We start from the raw sequence: 14,229 nt of genomic DNA, 5'->3' as shown, positions 1-14,229 counted from the left end.
TTCCGTTTGTAACTGTTTCTATTTCCCAGGAGAGTCAAGTGCATCAGCGCATCTCTGAGCTAAGGAAGGAGGGCCAGTGGTCAGCCAGTAGGCTCCCCAAGCTTATGGAGGCCTCACGTCCAAAGTCCCACTGGGACTACCTCCTGGAGGAAATGCAGTGGATGGCAGCTGACTTTGCCCAGGAGAGGAGATGGAAAGAAGCTGCTGCTAAGAAGGTATTGGCAGGCATTTAATGGGAAATTACACATCATCTAGGGCCCTATGAAATCCGTTTTATTTTTTTTCAAATTCCGTGTTTTATTTTTTTAGCCGTTTCGGATTTTTTGGATTTGCTTGTTTTCTTTTCACTTCTAAGCAGTATTGACCTTTTTAAAACTCAGTGACACAAACTCACAATTCAGCTTTTTTATTTAAACTGTTAATATATTCAGCAAAGCACATTCAAAATTACCTAAATAAAAGCTAATTGGATGCTCACCTATAACAATGTTGAGGACACTGCGATCTCGGATGTCAGAGGTTTCATCGACAACAACGAAGTTTTTCTCTCCACGGATATCTTGCAGCACTTTTGCGTTTGCTGGTCAAAGACCAGTGGTGGGTCTGCCTGCTGGCGTTGTCTGGAAGCGCGCCTCCATGCTTGCAATGTTTAACAAGAAACGGACGTATCCTCTTCATTTGCTCTAGCGGTATGTCAGCTTCAGCACAGATTGCAACAAAATCTTCCACAAACTCACGCCTTGCATCTATTGATTGTGTCGTTGCCTCAATGGTAACTGAGGGATTTTACCGCTGTAGATTTAGCTTTGTTCTTGAGATGAGCTTGACAAAACAAAACCGTTGTTGTCCAGACTCATAGTATTCGTTGGGGTATTGTTCAGCCCGGTATTTAGCAGTTAATTCAGAGTTTCTTAATTTTTTTGCCACCGTTGTCTTATTGGGAGGGGCCACTCGCTTCGACATTTTTTCCCTCGCAACAAACTCAACGTGAACGTGATGATGTATGGTTACTAGGCAACAGGCTGTGCCATTTGGCCACGGTTTAGGTAGAGACCTGTCTCTGCTTGTTGTTCAGACCTTTCCACGCTTGTTGTTTTAAATTGAAAAATGAGAAGGAAGTAAAAAAATTAAAATAATTATTATTAAATAATTTTATTAAAAAACAAAATATATGCAAATTCCGTGCGATTCCACGTGTATAACAGAATTCCATTTTCATGTGTAGATTCCGCAATTCTGAAATCATAGGGCCCTAATCATCCCAACAAGAGGAGGAGTCACTGCAGAAACTGTTGTCTTGTTGAAAGCCAAACTGTCTCAATGTGTCTCCACTACAGCTTGTTCGTACATGTGCCCGTTACCATCAAGAGCAGAAGAAAAGTGAAGAGAGGTCAAAGAAAGAAAGAGAAATTCATCTTCGTCACATTGCCAGCACAATTGCCCGAGAAGTGGAATTCTTCTGGTCAAACATTGAGCAGGTATGTTTATTCATTTATATATTTATATTTCCTAATTATGAAACACTTAAATAATTTATAAATTATAACAGTGTTTTTACCAGTTTTAATCCGGTATTTCTTCTGTCAGGTTGTGGAAATTAAACTCCAGTTTGAAATTTATGAGAAGAGGCTAAAAGCACTCAGCTTACAGAAAGCCTCACCCAAAGGTAGGTCCCACTGAGAAACTACCATAAATAAAATAAAACACAATAAATTTGCTCTATATCATGAGCTTTTACTTTCCCACCCATTGGTTCCGGTTCAAAGATAAACTGTGCTGATCTATCTTGCCTGTAACTACTTTTTTAATAACTACATTTTTTGTAATGCACTTAAATTACTTGTGTTACAGTACCTGGTCATTCAGCAGCAGTTAAAGCTGATAAAGAGGTAAGTGCTGCACTGACACTAATGAATGACTACGCAAGTGCACCTATTGCATCCACGTTTTTCATATATATATATATTTTCTTTTTAAGGAGATGGCAACTTCAACTAAAAAAAGAAAATCAAGTTCGTCCTTGGTTGATGAACATGGTATGTGTCATATTATCGAAGAAAGGATAATAACATGAATGTTTAAAGTGTTGCCTTTACTCTGCAGAATTATTTGCAACTTTTCATTATTTTTTTTTTATTTTTTTTGTTTTTGTCCCAGATGAAGAGAGCACCATAGAGGAACAGGAGGCCATGGAGGGGGAAGCAGACCACAAAGCAGAGTTGGTTGACCTGGCCAAAGATGGTATTTATTTATTTATTTATTTAACTTCTTCGTCTATGTGAAGAGTTGGGGTACCTGGGCTACACAAAATATACTGACTCTATACTGCTTGAAGTAGTGTTACCAACACAGACGTTTTGCAAAAAGTAACCTTATCTGAATAAAACATTGCTGTATATGGACAGAAATTGTTAATTAATGTAACGTATTAATTATGTCACATGTTTGTTAACAAACCTGCTATATGCTACTGTTGCCCATAATGGTGAGTTAAACACACATTTGGTATTTATACTGTGAAAGTACTGTATTCTTGGGCAATGTGTCATTTTCAAATTACAAAAAAAGTTCACCCTTAAGTTTACCATACAAGTACCAGTATTACTTGTCTCTGTGTTTGTATTGCTTACTCAGATGCTTTTGTATTTGGCTTTTAGCTGAGATGCCTCTTGATGCTTTGAAGAAGCAGTATGCTGGCGCCTACATCGACAGCTTTGAGTGGCCTCAGCCTAGTCCTCATAGTGATGAGGATGGCATGGAAGAGACTGAAGGTGCCTTTTGTAATTTAAAAAATGAAGTTATCATGTTCATGCTCATACCCGTTTTAGCTAATGGTTGTGAATGATGTGATGTGTGAAACAGTTGATATTCTTTACTTTCCAGAAACGGAGTGTCCTGCAGGCAGTCCACCTGAAGCAGTGTTGATTGACTCCCTGCTTAGTGTGGACCAGTACCGGGGTGCTGATAAAGCCACTTCCTCTGACTCTGATAGAAAGCCTGCCAGAGACATAGCGGAAGTGGCTGCTGCAACAGAGCTCATCCTGCCCAAGGGCAGCTTCAGGACCACTTCCTCAGTAAGACACACATGCGTGCACAAACACAAAAAAGAAAAATATGCCTTTTATTATTTTTTCACTGATCTTTTATTTTACTAGACCCGCAACCCAGCTCCTTTTCTACTGCATGGGTCGCTGCGAGAGTATCAGCAAATTGGTGTGGACTGGCTGGTAAACCTTCACAAGAAACACCTCAATGGCATCCTTGCCGATGAGACGGGCCTCGGCAAGACCGTGCAGACAGTGGCTTACATGGCCCAATTAGCTGGCCAGGAGGGTATGCCTCTGTTATACATGATTTTTTTAACAGTGAATATTGTTTTTAATTAGTTTTTTATTTATTGTTATTATGTAAGTGAACGTCACAAAGACGTAGTAATTTTTGTTTGTCCACAGGCATCTGGGGACCCCACCTTATAGTAGTAAGGACGTGCAAGTTGCTAAATTGGGAGGTGGAGTTCAAGCGCTGGTGTCCTGGCCTTAAGGTCCTTGTGTACCTTGGCAACAGAAGGGACCGCAGATCTAAGCGAATGGTATTTAAACAACAAATATTGTCAACATAAAGTCCTTTTTTTTTTTTTTTTTTTTTTTTAAATGAACGGCTGTAAATGTGATTAAAACAATTATGTGATATCTACAGTGGTGGGGGGACGCCAACAGCTTCCATGTATGTGTGACATCCTACAAGCTGCTGATGAAAGACCAGAGTCATTTTCTGAGGAGAAGGTGGAGACACCTTGTCCTAGACGAGGTGCAGCTCATCAAAAACATGACTCCGAAACACTGGGAAACAATCTTTGCTCTTAGAAGGTAAGCTGGGTGATGAAAATGATTATAATTTCAGTTTCTCAAAAATCAGGATTATAATTTTTCAGGTTTGTTAATTCATTTGTAATCTGTAATGTGAATCAGGGTTAACAAGCTTTTTAGTTTTTCTAATGATAACAGCGCTAAGAGCTTTTAGGAAGTGACAGATATCCATGGGCATGTTTCCATGTCAGGGATTTTAGTCTTTCTTTGTGAAATAGCTTTTAATATTCTGCCAGGTGCTTTTAACAAGGCTCAGTTGACTGAGTAAGTGAGATGTTCTTTGCGCATCTTGCAGTGAGCAGAGGATTCTTCTCATCAACACTCCTCTACAAAATACTCTAAAGGAGTTGTGGACCATGATCCACTTCCTTTTGCCAGGAATCACCAGGTCCTACTCGGACTTCCCTGTTAAGGCAGGCACAGACCAGAACCAGGACTACTGCCACAAACTGGTTATCCGTCTGCACAGGGTGAGTATAGCGTCTGCAAATTCCTCTGCCTGTTAAACTCTGCCACTTTAAAATTCTGAAACATGATTGATTTTGTCTCACCTGCAATCCTTGCACCTTACATATGAAATTTTCTTACTCCTAACTGTAGATGATCCAGCCTTTCATTCTGAGGCGCTCCAAAAGGGACGTGGAGAAACAGCTGCCCAAGAAGTACGAGCATATCCTAAAGTGTCGTCTCTCCACCAGACAGAAGAGCCTTTATGAGGATATCCTCACTCAACCAGGGTGAGATATTTGCTCCACGTGGATAGTTATATTGTGATATCAGCGTAATGTTTTCCCTGGCGCTGAGAGTAATATTTGACCTTACCATGGATGATTTGGGCTTTACAACTACTAGAGTTTGAAGACATGCTAAAAATAGAATCCACACATTGTACTGTAAATCAGAGGATTTATAAATGAATCACAAACTGTTTTATTTGTGAAAAAGGTGAAAGCTACACATAATATTGGTTGCTTCTTTTCTTCTTTTTTTTTTTTTTAACTGTTCATAATCACGTCTACTGTCTCGGTGTACTCCCCTAGAGCTCAGGAGGCGCTAAAGACGGGTCATTTTGTCAGCGTGCTTCAGGTCTTGATGCAGTTGCAGCGAGTGTGTAACCACCCTGAGCTGGTGGCACCCAGAGAGACCAGCAGCTCCTACTTCTGCTCCTCTCTGCAATACAACGTCCCATCACTTGTGCTGGGAGCTCTTCAGAATGACTCAAGCAAGGTATACTCTTGTTCTTTGCATTGCTGATGTGCACCAAGATGTTTGCTAGCTCTGTTGTGACATTTTGAAATAGATACAGTGGTTTATTGGTATCATTGGACAGACAAAGTGAGCTGTATGAAGACATTACTTTGGGCTCTGGCAACTTGTGATTGGCATTTGTCATTATTGTTTGACTTTTTAAATTCATCTAATAATCCATAATACAAGTTATCATTGGTTTCTTCTTAGTTGAATACACTGTCCTCCCTTTTAATACTTTTTACTTTTTTTTTGTTTGCTTGTCTGTTCTTTTTTTAATGTTACATAATTCCTTCTTCTTGGTTTTTGAAACTTGTGCATATGGTGAATTTGTTAAAATGTGAATATTAGTAATCTAAAAAAATCTTAATAAATCTGCATTGATCCGCTTCTGCTCTTGTCTTTTATCTCGTTATTCTCTTAGATCGCAAACATGTCCATATTCGATCTGATCAATAACGAGAACAGACTGACTCGGTATCAGACTGAAGAGGCGGTACCTAAACTAAAGATCACTCAGCAGCTCATAGAGGAGATCCACAATGCTCCAGAACCACCGCCACGAACCAAGCCATGTCCAATAAAACCCATGAGGTCAGCAATAAAATCTCCAAATATCCAAGTAACTTGTCATGATTGATTGGGAGATCCAAGGACATTTTCAAATTGCTCTGAAATGTAAACCTAATATTGTAATATTGATATTCTGGCATCAAAACAACGATCATTTAATTTTTTTCTGATTAGGTTGTTCCAGCCGGTGCAGTATGGAACAAAGCCAGAAGGTCGCCTGGCTGCCATCACAAGTGCAGCAGGCCAACGTCCTCTAACAAGCTCTCCCGCTACTAGCACCTCTGTTTCCACCACCAACCAGTCAGCCCAGGCCAGGGGCAAATCCCCTGTCACCACTGCAACTACTACAGCCACTTCTCATGGTAAGACCATTTTAGGAGTAGTACTCTGTAAAGGACAGGACATTTTTGTTTTTACAGTGGGTGAACGATTCCAGATGGTGTCATCTAACATCAAACTGTAAAAGACAAACTGAACCACCCTTAGCTGTTTTGTTGGTGCCTTAACTGGTGTGTAATGCTTATACTAGTTAGCTTACACTAGTTACCTTGTGTTAGATATTGTGTTATGCTTCATGATTGTGACACTTGTTTTGGATTTAAATTAACTTGATTTACTTTGTCATGCTTAAAAAAAAATCAAAGCTGTGCCCGTACTGTCATATGTTTTTATTCTTAGTGTTTGCAGCACATTTTAAAAACATATACAGTGTGTACATATTTATGCACAGTGCTGCAAATTTTAAAGATCTGGTTCTCTTTCTACAACTCTATGGAGAGGTTTGGGACACCCTTACTGGCAGGTTTCACGTCCAGAGGTTTCGTTTGTTAAGATTTATACTTCCATGCAGCACTTAATGTTAGCACAGCCAGGATATAATGAAAGAAGCAACAGTCAGTTGCCGACTTGGTCTGATTTAGCAACGTTTTAGACCCTAATGTATTTAAAAAAAGCCACAAGCAACAAATTTGGCAACTTTAGGCCATCAGGGGAAAGGCGAGATATATTAATTGTAATTCATCTTCTGCCAACAGCACGGGGTCTCTCTCCCTCTCCCCTTTTAGCCGTGAGCAGCAGGTAGTTATCAGACACGGCCACTAAGCTTTATGCAAATGAGCGTATGACGTCTCCTGGCGACGTTTTGGAGCTAATCCTAGCTACTTGCATTGGAAAAGACTTGGCAACACTGGCAGCAGTTATAGTAAACCTTACAGATGAAGAGCTGCAGGCAAAAGGCACTTACTGCAGCTAGATGATTTTTGGCTGCCACTGAATAAACCCATACAGATGGAACTAATGCTCTAGAGATACACAATTACTGTCACACCAACTTTGTCCATTGTCAGTTAATAGATTTTTGATCAATCAAATTGTAAGCAGGGACTAATCTGTCCATTAATAACATCTCTAATCCTGCTTGCTGTGTTGGCCCACTACTACGGAGTGATTTATATGGAGGAAATTGTTTGATCATACTGATGATTTGACTAAATATTGGGTTACCCCTAACATGTAGTCCCATACCCCATTGCCTTGTGCTTCACAGCGGTTGGAACAGCTACTCAGAGAGCCCAGACTACACCTCCTTTCAGCAGCAGCAGCAACACTGCCACCTCCACTGTAGCCTCCTCTGGGAACAGTGGCATTGGACAGCATGTGTTGGGGGCTTCCTCTGTGGCCTTGGGCCAGACCTTAGCTGGCACAGTTGTGGGATCTATAGCTCCCATCAGTCAGCCTGCATTAGCACAGGTCCCCAGGCCAGCTCTAGCCCCCAGCCATGCCATCCAGCCCAGCTTACTGTCCCAGAGGCTGGTTCTTACATCTCAGGCCCAGGCACGGTTGCCTAGTAAGTGGCCTCCCCTTCCTCTTAGCATTTCCCCTCCACCTCTGGCACAACAGTATGGGCTGCTTACACTGGGGCCTTTACTTGGGGCACTGCTGATATGTGTTTAGTCTTCACTAATCCAGATAAATGGCTTAGTACATAAACTCAAACTTGCAATGGTAGCATCACTGGTGGTGCAGCAATTTTGGTCATGGTAGAGACGCCATGCATCAATAGTTACAATACAACTCGTGATAATAATAAAAAAAAAAAAGCTCCCCATAAGATTAGAGCTGTAGCCATATCAGCAGCATCTCCACAGCCTCAGCATTCTCCAATTTCTTTCTCGAAACCTGCATGTACACTACGAACGACCCACTTATGTTATACCACACATCACTACACTATTTAACTTAATTATTATGTTCTCCCACTCCTTTTTAATATTTTTTTTTTCCTCCCAGTTTACTAATATTCTTTTGTCTCTTGCATCAGCCCAGCTGCAGGAAGAAATCCCAAAGCTTTGGTTGTTTTTTTTTGTTTGTTTTTCCTTTGCTAATGTTATGATTGCACTCTGATGTTGAGCATCACTGCAAAGCATGTGGAAATGTTCCCACAAATTGTCATCCCTTTCCGCCTCAAATGTGAACAGAGAAAACTTTTCAGTAACAATGCACAATATTCAAATAGGAAAACAGTTTTTTTTTTTTTTTTTTTAATGGTCTTATTGGTTCTGTTTCAAAAATTCCAACTTTGTGTGTTCATGTGAACTAAGGTTGCTGAAACCATTTGAATTGGGGCTTGGGTATCGTCACTGATTTCCTAAATCAATTTGATGATCAATTCACACGGTCCCAATTTGATTCTTTTATCGATTCAATAACATTTTGATTAGGGCTATTTCAGTTGCAAAACCAATTTTGCTTGGATATGAAAGAGATTCTACAATTGAACAAGGTTCCCTCTAAGTATTAATGTTTACATTAAGAATTGACCCCAAGGTAGTTGCACTTTTTATTTAACAAACACTCTTCAGCAGTCAACACAATAAAGTGCAACTCTACAGACTCTACACTCATTAAGTATTGAGTGACATTTCATTCAGATATATTGATATATTTCAAAATGGCCATGCCAGTTTTTTCCCTTGCCAAAATATTGACTATCTTTGGACCCTTCCCGAAAAGCTAGCATGGCATAGTTGGTACCAATGTATTCCTTAGGTCTTTTTGTTTCATATAATACAGACAGAGATTGATCTTGGATTTTTTTTAATTGATATCGGATTATTTGATTTTTTTAAACCCGGCTCTAATGCAATTCTTGACGAACACTTTTTACTTACCATTGTCGCCCAGTAGGTACATTTTGTGATAATGTGTGAGCATATATCAGTGATTTTAAACTTGACTTAATGATTCATTCACACTAAGGCAATGTTCAAACTTGGTGCTTTTTTTTCTTTCTTTTTTTTAAGATGCCAGCGTCTGTTTTACATTATAATCCTATGGAGTAAACCGTGTTTTCAAAAAAGTCCTGAACGCTTTTTAAACGCCACCGGCAAGTTTTTTTCTTCCGCTCAGAGAGTCTTTTTGAAGTTGAAAATAACTTTTCAAAAAATAAAGCCCTACGCCAAGTGCTTTTTTGACAGCTGACCAACGACAAGCGGAGTAGCGAGACCTGTCGTTACTATAACAACAAGAAAAAATGGAGAAGGTGCCGATAGATAGACTTGTGCTGGTGTCGGTGCACCACTCCCTTTGTTTTATCTACCACCGCTCCACATCTCGGATACTGTAGCAGTAGCTGTTGTTATAGCAACAAAAGAGTGTTGCCATCAATATTACTAATTTGTGCACACATATTGTCAAATACATTTTCTCTGGTATCTGCTGGGCTCTGAACATTTTATTAATTAAAATTATTTGTGCATTGCTTTTTCTTCACAATGCAATTGATATTTTCATTCTTAAATGTACTATCAAACATTTCAGTTCACTAATATCTTTGAGTACTTTTTGATGGCTTATAATAATTGTTGTTACTTAAAATTGGCATGGTACTGATAAATACACTGCCAGGCAGAGGTTTCCTTACACTTTTAATAAACAGGATATCATTGTTTGACACCAATCCCTAAGTGTACTTCTTTGAAAAGGCATCAAGTGCAGTGCTTTATGTATATGTTTCAAGCTCTCTGTCTCACCTGAGGATTGTCCTTACAGCCATTTTCTTTCCCCTTCAGTGTTTGTAAAAGTAGGAGCTGCTATGGTTCTGTTGTGGAGGACGGCTGTACTTGTTCCACTGATTAATCCACCCTGGTTCTGCATGTCTTGTCTTTTTTTCACCCTTTAACTAACTGATGCAGAGTATATTGTTTCTTAAAATGTCAGGCCATTTCAGCTGACTTTATAATGCTGTCTTTGATTTATTGTTGTCTGTTCTTCCTTTCCGTTGAAGGTGGAGATGTGGTGAAGATCGCCCAGCTTGCCAACATGGCAGGCAGTCAGAATCGTATCTCCCAGCCAGAGACTCCTGTCACTCTGCAGTTCCAGGGTAACAAGTTCACTTTGTCCCCCAGCCAGCTCCGCCAGCTCACCACCGGACAGCCCTTGCAGCTCCAAGGTACACTCGGTAATGTACATCCCATTGTCACACTTTTATCCCAACATAATTCTTTCATTTGTGTCCTTTTGACGTTTAGACCTTTATATCGAACTATGGATGCTTATTCTACTTGTCTACAAGTCCTCAAGACGTTGGAGGCGTCCTGGTGGCCTAACGCTTACCATGTAATTGCAACTTCCCTGGTTTGATTCTGGCGGAGAACCTGTGTTCTATGCCATCCTCCTCTCTCCCCGTGTTTCCTGTCTGTTATCAGCTGTCAGTAAAAGCTAAATGCCAAAAAGCCGTTATTATGTCTTGATTACAGTTAAAGATAAACATTTTGTCCTAAAGTCCAATTGGAATTAAATAAATAAAAAATGTCTGCTACAGCATACATATCTTACATTACATGTCACTTCTAATTTAGAGCTTTCAACAATGAAGGTACAAACTCCAAACGGCAGGAATCAAGTGCAAGCACATTAGCTTCAAATAAGCTGAAAAAACTACAAAGAGTAGAAATATCTCTGTCCTGTGTTGTTCTTCAGGGAGAACATTTTATTTTGGGGTTTGATGATGGTACACCCTAGTTTTGCATTGAATACCATTAGGTATCTGTCTAGGTAGATGGAGACCTATTTTTTTAAACAGCCAATCAAATCTTGCATAAAGCAGTGACGTTAGTGTTCTATCATGGGAAGAGCAGACTATCACACTAAGCCAGAGAGCAGCCAGCTACACAACACAAGAGCCACAGACTCTGAACAGCAACCCACACATCTTTTTATCTAACTTACACACATGAACGCATGTCTTGTCCTGCACCATAGCTTGTTATAAGGCACGAAACATTCACTCTCAAAAAGTGCACTGCTAAAATCAGTTTGCAGGCTAGATGGCTAATTAGCTGCTCAGCTGTAGCACACTAAACAACATGTGAATGTACCTGCAAATGTCACTTTGGTCTGTTTAGGTTTTGGTGTGGTTATTACTCTTTAACACCATGCTGTCTGCCTATGACATGTCGGCTACAGCACAATGACTTTTTTGACTTTCAGTTGGACTTTATATGTCAGTAGTTTTAATTGTGTTGCAATTTCCTTGATGTACTTGTTTTATGCAAACCTCAATTCTGATAGCATCAAAGTTTTATTTTTCACATTTATTTTAATGGCCAAGTGGGTCTTAACTGCCACTCTAGCTAGTGTTAGATTGTTTTATTTTTTTTAAGAAGGTGTCTCTTATATTTGTTGCTTAATGTGTGTCATGGATTTAGGCAACATCCTGCAGATTGTGTCAGCTCCAGGGCAGCAGATCATCAGGCCCCAGGGATCCATGGTAATGCAAACAATTCCACAAGCTGTCCCTGCCACCAATGCCTCAGCTACACCTGGCACACCTCATCCTACCCTGTCAACAGCCCAACACGGTAACTCACTCACAGTGAAGAAATTGCATTATCATCTCTGATTAATCAGTCCATCTCTTAATCACTTATTTAGTAACCTCATCTAGTACAAATATTATAATAATGTTCTAAGTTAATACATTTACATTCGCAACAGCACTTTTGTAAATTGATAGAATTGATTCTTCTATTGACGTATTTTTCTTTTTAAGCATTGGGTGTAACTACAAATGCCATATCAGCCCCCAAGCTCACTACTGCATCTCATGCTGGTTCTCAGGTCAGTCAATCGCTTTTAAGCCAAGTCATGTTTTCAATGTCTGGTTTCACTTTTTTAATAATCTGAAGTCAAAAGTATTTTCCAGCATGCAAACAAAAATTTTGAATGAAAATAAATAATAGTGGTTGGTTTTACCATCTCTCACTGTAATGTTCAGGAGTCTTCAGAAGAAAAGACTCAGCAGCTGAAGGAGCGTTTGAGCCGCCTGTTTGAAGCAAACGAGCGACGCTGTAGCCGCAGAGTGTTGTATGGTTCAGACTTGCTGCAGGCTTGTACTTTGAGCACAGAGCCTGGTCACTCTGCCCTGACTGCTGGTGGCTGGAGGTGGGTGGGCAGAGCGAGCTGCCTCAGGGCCCAGAGAACCTGCGTGGCTACCACCTCCACACTGCAGTCCACTCTGCTCTCTGTGGAGGACCGCCTGGACGCTGCCAACAGCCTTATCAAGAGGTACTTCAGCTCAGTATTGAAACCTCCTTTAGTCTATGCTCCACATGTTGTTTGAAACAATCATAAAAACACCTTTTATGCAGTATTAAAAATAACCACAATCTCTGCCACCATCTTGTAAAAGAAATTTACAATTTATCCAAGTTGTATGACATGAAATTTCACATCTTTTATTTCATAATCCAAATAATGATCTGATTGATTATTGTCATGTTTTAGGCTGGTATGTGTGATGCCTCCAGCTGTAGCCCCACCTCCTCACCTGTATGCAGCCAATCCCCCGGTTCCCTACAGCCTTGAGCAGAAGTCCCTTCGCCGTCGGCTACAGAAGGCCTCAGCCCCCCATAGTGCTGACATCCACCACTTGGCGCCCAGGCATCTCCTACGTTTTTCTGACCTGCAGCTAATGCAGATGGATTCAGGTTAGCGCAGCACCTTTTTTGATAATGTTTTATATGCAGCAAGCTGAGACTGCAAAATGTATGACTAACTTCAAGTTAACTAACTAATATGTATCACGTGTAAGAAAAACACCACTGTTATCCCTCTGCCTACACAGGGTGACTGACTCATCCCACGGTTGGCTTAATCAAATCAAGAAAATAGTCTCTTTATACAAATCCATCTCTTGTACACAGTAAATGCACAATATTTAAATATAATTAAAAAGACCAATTTAAATATTGTAAAACCTGCTGGGATTACAAAGAAAAATGCACCTGTTAATTTGCGCACATTTTATTCTTTATAGTTATTGTAACTTTACAACTAAAATAAACTTCTCTGCAGCTGAGTTAAACCCTTGCTGAAACACCAAACATCTGACCATGCTAAATGTAATAACTTTTGATATTTTTCTTTTCCAAAGGTAAACTGGAAGCTCTTGCCATTCTGCTGCAGAAGCTTAGGTCAGACAGCCGCCGGGTCCTCATCTTTACACAGATGGTGAAGATGCTAGACATCCTGGAGGCCTTCCTAGATTACAGGCAACTCACTTATGTGCGGGTCGATGAAAGCTTCACTCCTGATGAACGACAGGTAAAGTAATTGCCGCCACTTACATTGGTTCTGACAAGCCATACCAACTATTGTCATAGAGAGCAATGGGGCCAGTTCTTGACCAGTAGTTGGCAAGCATGTGTCATGAAGGGTGTAGTGATGCAGCTATCGATTATTTTAGTAATCGAGTATTCTACTGATTATTCCATCAATTAATTGAGTAATCAGATAAGAAATACTTCTGCTTTATAGTAAACAGCAATAGTAAATATACAAAAGAGAGGTTTCCTTTTTAGAAAAAGCTACATTTTTATTGCTTAAATTGCGTACAAAAACAGGGATAAATGCTAATATTTTTCAGCACTGGCCGCATGGGCCTCCAAGCCCCTTATTTTCTTGGTAGAAGTCCATTTTTGGTGGCCCAAATGTAAATCTTTTTCGACCCCCGCCAACATGTTCCTATTTACATGTTGTGATTTATAGAGTCACAGCGTGTACAAAAAACAACGTAACACAATTAGACACAGCCGTCTTCTAACTGTAAACAAACCGGGAACTATATTCTCAGGCGGAAGAATATAGTACTTGGGCGGAGTGATATGCTCGCAGCAAGACTGTCTGAGAATATAGTTCCCGGTTTGTTTACTGTTAGAAGGTGGCTGTGTCTCATGTTACGTTGTTTTTTTACACGCCAGACTACTAAAATCACAACATGTAAATAGGAACATGTTGGAGTTATTTTGTCACTTTTGTTACAATTCGGAACAGTAGGCTAGTTGGAACCAGTTACCTGCAGGATCTGTGCTAGGCTAAGCTAATGCTGGAACCGTCAGGCAGCATTACAGCACGCACGGAGATGAGAAGGCTACGTATCGACTTGTCTAACTCTGGGGGTTACGGTGAATAAGCTAAATTCCCAATAAGTCGGCGTATTCCTTTAAACCCAGGTAAATGTGACTGTACAAAGCTTACAGCA

At 40.2% G+C, this 14,229-nt stretch overlaps 1 protein-coding gene across 5 annotated transcripts in view; it reads left to right on the top strand.

Moving 5' to 3' along the window:
* The window catches only part of ep400 (E1A binding protein p400), a 32,345-nt gene that overhangs the window by 6,597 nt on the left and 11,519 nt on the right, over positions 1–14,229 (top strand). For 2 of the 5 annotated variants that reach the window (XM_028579383.1, XM_028579380.1), the window contains exons 7-29: positions 30–215; positions 1,338–1,478; positions 1,588–1,666; positions 1,852–1,889; positions 1,979–2,036; positions 2,158–2,241; positions 2,658–2,771; positions 2,884–3,074; positions 3,156–3,333; positions 3,453–3,589; positions 3,697–3,866; positions 4,162–4,336; positions 4,467–4,603; positions 4,907–5,093; positions 5,539–5,708; positions 5,862–6,049; positions 7,234–7,533; positions 9,973–10,137; positions 11,396–11,548; positions 11,740–11,807; positions 11,965–12,254; positions 12,474–12,676; positions 13,123–13,292. In XM_028579383.1, the coding sequence (XP_028435184.1) occupies positions 30–215; positions 1,338–1,478; positions 1,588–1,666; positions 1,852–1,889; positions 1,979–2,036; positions 2,158–2,241; positions 2,658–2,771; positions 2,884–3,074; positions 3,156–3,333; positions 3,453–3,589; positions 3,697–3,866; positions 4,162–4,336; positions 4,467–4,603; positions 4,907–5,093; positions 5,539–5,708; positions 5,862–6,049; positions 7,234–7,533; positions 9,973–10,137; positions 11,396–11,548; positions 11,740–11,807; positions 11,965–12,254; positions 12,474–12,676; positions 13,123–13,292 (3,582 nt within the window). Of the gene's footprint in view, positions 1–29; positions 216–1,337; positions 1,479–1,587; positions 1,667–1,851; positions 1,890–1,978; positions 2,037–2,157; positions 2,242–2,657; positions 2,772–2,883; positions 3,075–3,155; positions 3,334–3,452; positions 3,590–3,696; positions 3,867–4,161; positions 4,337–4,466; positions 4,604–4,906; positions 5,094–5,538; positions 5,709–5,861; positions 6,050–7,233; positions 7,534–9,972; positions 10,147–11,395; positions 11,549–11,739; positions 11,808–11,964; positions 12,255–12,473; positions 12,677–13,122; positions 13,293–14,229 lie in introns of all 5 variants that reach the window. The other 3 variants (XM_028579381.1, XM_028579379.1, XM_028579382.1) reach the window with 2 other exon arrangements.

The sequence above is a fragment of the Perca flavescens genome, chromosome 5 (assembly GCF_004354835.1).
Source record: "Perca flavescens isolate YP-PL-M2 chromosome 5, PFLA_1.0, whole genome shotgun sequence".
Lineage (NCBI taxonomy): Eukaryota > Metazoa > Chordata > Actinopteri > Perciformes > Percidae > Perca > Perca flavescens.
Note: the sequence above shows the minus strand (reverse complement) of the source record. Positions and strands in the feature narration are given on the sequence as shown.